Source organism: Nyctereutes procyonoides, unplaced genomic scaffold (genome assembly GCF_905146905.1).
Source record: "Nyctereutes procyonoides isolate TBG_1078 unplaced genomic scaffold, NYPRO_anot_genome, whole genome shotgun sequence".
NCBI classification, from domain to species: Eukaryota; Metazoa; Chordata; class Mammalia; order Carnivora; family Canidae; genus Nyctereutes; species Nyctereutes procyonoides.
The window spans coordinates 45,374,778-45,382,130 of NW_026575131.1; the positions used below are offsets into that span (position 1 = coordinate 45,374,778).

General features: G+C 55.4%; 1 protein-coding gene across 1 annotated transcript in view; it reads left to right on the plus strand.

The window, feature by feature from the left end:
• Positions 1–7,353, plus strand: part of UNC13A (unc-13 homolog A) — a 64,598-nt gene extending 57,245 nt beyond the window's left edge. The window contains exons 43-45 of the mRNA XM_055344298.1: positions 112–204; positions 912–1,071; positions 2,528–7,353. Coding sequence (XP_055200273.1) covers positions 112–204; positions 912–1,071; positions 2,528–2,828 — 554 coding nt within the window. The 3' untranslated portion in view covers positions 2,829–7,353. The remainder of the gene's footprint in view (positions 1–111; positions 205–911; positions 1,072–2,527) is intronic.

A 7,353-nucleotide genomic window follows, 5' to 3' on the forward strand; every position in this document is an offset into this window, starting at 1 on the left:
GGCTGATGACCTGGTGCCGCCAGCACATGGTGGGTGGGAGGCGGTCCAGGTCCCTTAGAGTGGGTGGGAAGAATGGAGCTCATGCCAAGCATCCTCCCCTTCCCCGCCCAGGCTCGGGTGTGGAAGACCCCGTGGGTGAAGTTTCAGTCCACGTTGAGCTCTTCACTCATCCAGGAACTGGGGAACACAAGGTCACTGTGAAAGGTGAGTAGTCTGAGTTGGAAGGGGGCATGGCTTCACCAGGATTCACTAGGTCCTGTGACAGAAACCAAACTCAAACTAGCTTAAGCAAGAAAAACATTTTTCATTTAAAAAAAAAAAGTTTTCATAAAACTGAAAATTCCAGAAATACATTACCTTCAGGCATGGCTGGATCCAGGGGCATGAACAGTGTTATGGGACTTAATTCCACCTTCCCTATCTTTCAGCTCTGCCTTCCTTTTATTGGCTTTTTTTTATTATTAGAACACAAATTGAGCTGTTTCATAAGCCCTAAAATAGCAATGGCTTAAACAAAATAAAATAGAATGAAATTTCCTCTGAGGTAACTCCAAGAACAGTCATCCCAGAGCTGACAGGGAGACTTCACAAATTTGGGGGCTCCTGTCATCTTATGTTGCACTTTCACCCCCAATATGCTTTCCTCCTCTATAGGGTACCAAAGAACTCAGTACCCACCAGCATCCCAGCCAGCAGCTGGGAAGGAGAAAGTTAAGGCCCATTCTCCCTGCCCTTTAAGCTACGATCTGAAAGTTGTACAGATCACTTCCTTTCACTGAAATTTCATTGGCTGGAACTTAGTCATATAACCACACTTAGCTATAGGAACATTCTAGGAAATGTATTATTTCAGACAGACTTCGAAAACCACAGCTTCGTAGACAGTCTTACCTTCTACTTCTCCTTCACAGTCGTGGCTGCCAATGACCTCAAGTGGCAGACTTCTGGCATTTTCCGGCCATTTATCGAGGTCAACATCATTGGGCCCCAGCTCAGCGACAAGAAACGCAAGTTTGCAACCAAATCCAAGAATAACAGCTGGGCCCCCAAGTACAACGAGAGCTTCCAGTTGTGAGTCTAAGGATGGTTTGGGGAGCATGGGGAGGGGACATCTGCTAGGTGACCTCAGGATCCACCGGAAGAGGGATGTCTGGTGGCCAGTGATACCTGGATGCAGGAATGAGAGGGGTCACATCCTAGGTGAGGGCACTGGGAAGGAAGGCATCTTAGTGCAGGAGTGACCTTGGTGAGGGGATGGGATGAGTGATCACTTTGGAAGACAAGCAGTGAATGTAATGTAACATGTTGATGAAGCTTGTGAAGAGGAGGGGAAGTCTGGGCAGAGGGGGCCTGTTGGGCACAGCCATTTCTGGGGCTGGAGACTCAGGTCTGGTTAAGGGCCATGAGTGGTCATGATGCGGCAAGGAAGGTGTGGGTGAGGTCTCGGGGGCGTGGGGGCGGGTCTCCTGGAGCCAGCACTGAGCCCTGTCAGGGCTGTCGGGGCAGGTCTGGAGGAGTCACCGGCAGGGGACAGGAGTGGTGTGGTCCAGGGCTAGGGATGCCTGTCCAGTGGGAGAGTGGGGTCACATCCATGTGGGACTTCCTGGTGAGCATAGTCGGAAGCATCAGGGCCCCAGAGGAGCAGATGACCTGGGAAGCACAAATACGTCTGATCAAGGTGTTACTTGGGGTGGGCAGATATTTGGATCAGGTGCAAACCTCACTGGGGCAGGTTATGTTGGGAGGTGTTCTCGGGGGACAGAAGAGCAGAGGGGTAGGGGGGCATGAGAGCTGGGAGAGGACAAGAAGAGGGCTCTTGGTTAGAGGATTTTGGAGAGGTAGGACAACTGATGCAATGCTTGGGAGCAGGGGCTTCCTCTAGTAGCAGCGCAGGTATCTCCTAGGGTGGGCGGAGTACAGCGGGAGCGGTGTGGGCGTGGCCCTCCAGGACAGGTCCCCTGGGGACAGAGGCCAGCACTGGGGACAGAACTTGGGGGCTGGGGAAGGCACACTGGAGTGTGTGTGTGGGGGGGAGTTCACTCGTGATGAGACATGAGGCAAGTCGTGTGGAGAGAGCACCTGAAGGGTAAGAGAGGTGGGCTAGGGAGTATAGGGGAGGGGCCACGTCAAGGAGAGAGCTTGGGTTCAAGGGGGAGCCCGGTAAAGGGGCTTCTGGGCGCGATATCTGGGTTAGGATGGTGGGAGCAGCAGCTCATCCGGCCAAAGGTGCGGGCGCCCATATCACGGGGCGGAAGCATGGTCTAGCCAGGGGGTCTCGGAGGTGTCACCTGGGTGGGGGCGTGGCTTGGCCTGGGGCTAGCAGTAGGACGGTGGGGGTGCTGTCGGCTAGAGATGGGGTGGGGGGCAGAGGGGAGGAAGGAGAGACAAGAGAGATATTCCCGAGGGGGGCAGAGGTGCGCATCCGGAAAGATGGGCGTGGCCCCGCTCTGGGCGCCCTGGGGGCGGGGGCGGGGCGGGGCCACCGGTGGCGGTGGGCGGGGCTGTCCTCACGCCCCGCCCCCCGCAGCACGCTGAGCGCCGACGCGGGCCCGGAGTGCTACGAGCTGCAGGTGTGCGTCAAGGACTACTGCTTCGCGCGCGAGGACCGCACGGTGGGGCTGGCCGTGCTGCAGCTGCGGGAGCTGGCCCAGCGCGGGAGCGCCGCCTGCTGGCTGCCACTGGGCCGCCGCATCCATATGGACGACACGGGCCTCACAGTGCTGCGCATCCTGTCGCAGCGCAGCAACGACGAGGTGGCCAAGGAGTTCGTCAAGCTCAAGTCGGACACGCGCTCCGCCGAGGAGGGCGGCGCCGCGCCTGCGCCCTAGCGTGGGGCGCGCGGGCGGGCAGCGTTGCGCCTGCGCACGGGGCGGGGCGACGTCTGCGCTGGGGCCTCCCAGAGGGCTCCGCGGAGGGCTGGCTGTGCCTGCGCCCTTGGCCTCGCTCCCCCGTCTAGGGAATTGTGAACGGACGACGCCCCGCCCCCTCGAGAGGCCACGCCCTCGGGCGCGATGAAGGAAGAAGCCACATCCCCTACTCGAAGCCAAGTCCCCAGCGCCTAGGGGACCTTTGGAGCTGGGATGGGAGGAAATCCCGCCCCCTGTGGAGGAGGCCAGGTCCTGGGGCTCTGGTACGGGGAGGCCCTGCCTCCTGTCCCCTGGAAAAGCCATAAGATGGGTCCCCAACCCCTGGGGCCCAAGACCAATTGCCAAGTATGGAACTCTCAGCTCCCTGGAGGGGCGGGCCCTGGGCGAGGGGCGGGGCTTCCTGGAGCGCCCCCTGGGGTGGTCTAGGGGTTGGAGGCACTAGGATGCAAGTTGGAGGGCCCAGGTTGGACCAGAGTGTCTTTTCGTGTTTGTGCAAAAAATAAACGGGGAGGGAGGGTAGGATGGGATTTCAAAAGCACATGCGCCCTCGGGCGCCCAAACCCTGGGGGCCAAGTGGATGGCTGTGAAGCACCCGCGCTGCCCCCACTTCCCTATGGGGGTTTGCCTCTCCTGTTCCCCCAATATACCCCATTCTCATATCATAGAGTTCATCCACCCATTTAACAGATGGCAAAACTGAGGCCCAGAGAGCTGCTTGAGACTTTGCCGAAGGTCCCAGTGCCATACCCTCTCCCCACTCCCTTTGGCCTGTGTGCCCCATTTAAAGGTGGGCTGAGATCGGATGACCGACACAGCTCCCCATTGCTGCTAACCCCTCCTCAGGGGACCTCCCCCAATCCTTACAAGGGATGGGGGTTCTGGGCCAATCCTCCACTGCCCCCCCCCCCACGTCTGGCTGCCAAGCAAAACCCCTGCCCTCAGCCCTTTCCTCCTGGGACCCTGTGGGGAGGTTCCCTGAGAACTCTTGACCTCCCACCAAAAAAAAAAAAAAAAAAAGAGGGAGGATTTGGGATTCCCTGGACACAGGCAGTCCCCGAACCTCTTCTCCGGGCAGGCAAGAAAGAGACCAGAAACTCGAGGTGTGTGTGTGTGTGTGTGTGTGTGTGTGTGTGTGTGTGTGTGTGTAAATACACAAACATGCTCGGAGCTTAGTCTCCAAAATCTCATTCATTCATTCAAACACCAAGCCACAGGATACCCCCGGTGGGGCCTCTACCTGCCAAAAGCTCTTCCTCCAGCAGGCAGTAGTGGGGCGATCTGGCCAGAGTCAAGTTTCCCCATTTTAGTTCATGCAGGCAGAACCTTTTGGGAAAGTTTGTCATGGCTTGACTTTGCCCAGAATCTGCTTTTCCATATTGGACAGGTGCTCGTGTGCCATTTTTTTTCCTGCCAGATTAGCAAGTACAGGATTCTCTTGTGCTAGGAAGAAACTAAAACAAGGGTGAGGTGAGGAGTAGCTGGGCTACTGGAGTGGTGGGGGCTGTGTCAGACGGGAAAGCAAGGGAGGGCTTTCTGAGGAGGTGAGAAATGAGAAGGAACCGCCCATTCGAGAGAAGAAAGCTCCAAGCAGAGGGAACAGTAGGGGCAAAGGCTGAGGTGGGCAGGCTTGAAGCACAGTGAGGTCCATGTGGCTGAAGAGGGGGACAACAGGGAGGAGGTGTTGATGTCGGGCAGACCTGCAGAGATATCAGACCAGGCAGGGCCCTCCGGAGTTTTTATTTTACGCTAAGAGACTTGGAGAGCTTCAGGAGATTTTAAAGCCGAGGAGAGTCTGGATTTCAGGTTTTAAAACCTCCATCTGGCCACCTTATGGAGAATGGACCAGTGCAGTTTGGGGGAGAGACAATGTGCTTTTGGGACACTGAAATTAATTCCTGGAGGGATTTTAGAAGATCTATTTTAAAAGAAAAAAATAAACCCACCCCTTAGATGAGCCCTGGGCCACTGGGTACAGTTGTCCCCGTTGTGCACTGCCCAAGGGTTTGACACTTCTAAGGAAGCCATGTGCAAATCCTAGGGATTGAGAGTTGTATTTTTATATTGATGGTTTCCTGGCACTATTTTGTAAGTTACCCAGAGGTGCTCTATGTCCTCTGGATTTAGGCAGGTTCAGGTACCTGGAGGTTCTGAACCAGAGATTAAGATGCAAGTTCTCCTACAGGTAGGTGGGGGAGGGGGCAGGGCCAGGGGCAGGTTGGGAGGTGGCAAGGAGGGAGCTTAGCATCTCTCTCACATGAACTGAGAGGCAGATTTTAAGTTCGGACCATCCATGGGCTAGGTAGGAGTGAGGTGGATAGAGGATTCAGGTTGAGAACACCAGCAACACCCAAAGGGGAGGTAATGTGACCTGCGGTGAGCCCTGAAAGATTTATGGATGACTAGTAGGAAAAGAGAAGAGGGAGCTGAGCTTTTGTCTGAGAGAGCAAACTTATTTCCCAAAAGAGTCCTTGGGAATCCCTGGTCAAGGCCTGCCAATGTGTGTGTGTGTGTGTGTGTGTGTGTGTGTGTGTGTGTGTGTGTGTGTTTAGAGTTCCCCAGCGCCAGCCCAGGCACATGGAGGGAGCTTCAGGGAGTATTTGTTGAAAGACTTTTTCTGACTCCCAGGCTAGAACTGTTTTTGGAAATTTCCTCCCTCTTCTTTCCCCCAGAGAACTCCTATTTATCCCTCAAAACCCATCACAAATATCCTCTCCCATAGAAAACCCTCCCTGCGCCTCCTCAGGACTTCCCCAGCCTCTGTCCCCGATGCCTGATGCCCAGGGGCTGGGGGTGTCTGCGATAGTCCCCGTTTCCCCCAGACTGGGGATGTGAGGCCTCTAGAGGGCCCTAAGTTCACCTAGCACAGACGGTACGGGAGGATGATAGGGAAGGTATGCCTAGTTGAATTACATCTTGGGGTCGGGGGTCCACATGTGTGTCTATCCGTGTCTGTTCCTAGCAACCTTCCCTTCCCACATAGACCTGGGCACACAGAAGGTGTTCTAGGCAGACTGGCTGAGTCACAGGACACGGCATGGAGAGAGGACGAGAGCAGACGAGGAGACAGGGAAGGAGTCTAAGGGGCTGGAAGCCTTTGAAACTAGGAAGTTCCTGTATTGGAACAAGGCTCAGAGAGGAGCAGGGTCTTCCACAAAGCCTCTCCCTGCCTCACCTGGGGTACCCCAAGCTCTGAGCCTTGGTGGGGTCTCAGGGTTGTATTTAGACCTCATTTCATGCCAGGAGCTGGCCCTAGATTTCCATGGTCAGAGAACGGAGGAGGTAGGGTTGGCCCATGGTGGGGCAGGGAGAGTGCGACATTTGAGGGGCGTCTTGGATAGAGTCGATCCCCTCTTCCTGCGCGCCCACCCCACAAGAGGCACAGTGTCCCAGAGTAAGGACACGAAGAGAGAAGAAGAGGGAAGGTTGGAGAGAGAGAGAAGGGGAGAAATCATGAGGGTGAGATCATCCCCAGGGAGACCTTGAGGTAGAGAGAGAGACTCAGAGATGGGGAGATGCAGGAACAGAGGGGAAACTGAAGCTGGGGATCTAGAAGGAAGAGGAACCCACCGTTCTCTCTGGCTCTCCCCGTCCATCCTGGAAGGATTTCTGTGAAAGGAGCAGGTGCCTGGCCGCGACCGCAATCCCTCTCAGGCTCCAGTCTGAAACCTCACCGTGCCCCCATCAGAGATGCAAAAAACTTAACACCCAACTAGAAATCTTTGGGACCTCAGAGACCTTTCTGTCCCCCACACCCTGCGCTGTTCATTTTGCAGATGGGGACACCGAAGGGTGGGGCAGAGCAGGGACAGCCCAGAGTCGCCCCAAACTCTGCTGCCCCTGTGGAGCGGGAGGGGAGCTCATTGGGGGTTTGGTTCGGATCACGACACCGTCTGCCCCCCCTGAACATCCTTTCCTAAGAATTGTCAAGGACCAAAGTCGTCTTCGCTGACACGTGTTGCTTTTCTCTTTGCCTTTTTTGTTTTTTTATTTTAAAGAGAGAAATCAAGTTGACGCTGTCGAGTAAGACCTCTCCCGATTGCCCGGCCCCCGCCTAACCATAGTGGCTCTCTTGAGGCACAGGTCACAGGCGGAGGTCCCCCCTCACTCTTCGCTCCCATGCATCCCAGGCCATGCAGCCAGGGGGACTCACACTTCACCCCTGGCCCCGGCCCCCTGGGAACCCCCCCCCCCCTAAAAAAAACCCGGCCACAGTCCAGGGAGGTTCTTCCTCCACACACCTTCTCTTAGCATGTGATTGCAAATGTGAAATCAAATGCTGTTTGTTTGTTTGTTTGTTTGTTTGTTTTAACTCCATCCCGTTGGCCTGGCATCTGCACAGATGCCCCCATTTCTCTGTAAATATGTGACTTGGAACAAATGTTTAAAACCAACGAGAAGTGGTCATGAATGCATGGTGTTGAGATGTTTTGCACTATTCCAACTTTTTGGTCTCTGTAAAAATATTTTATTAACAGCAGACATTAAA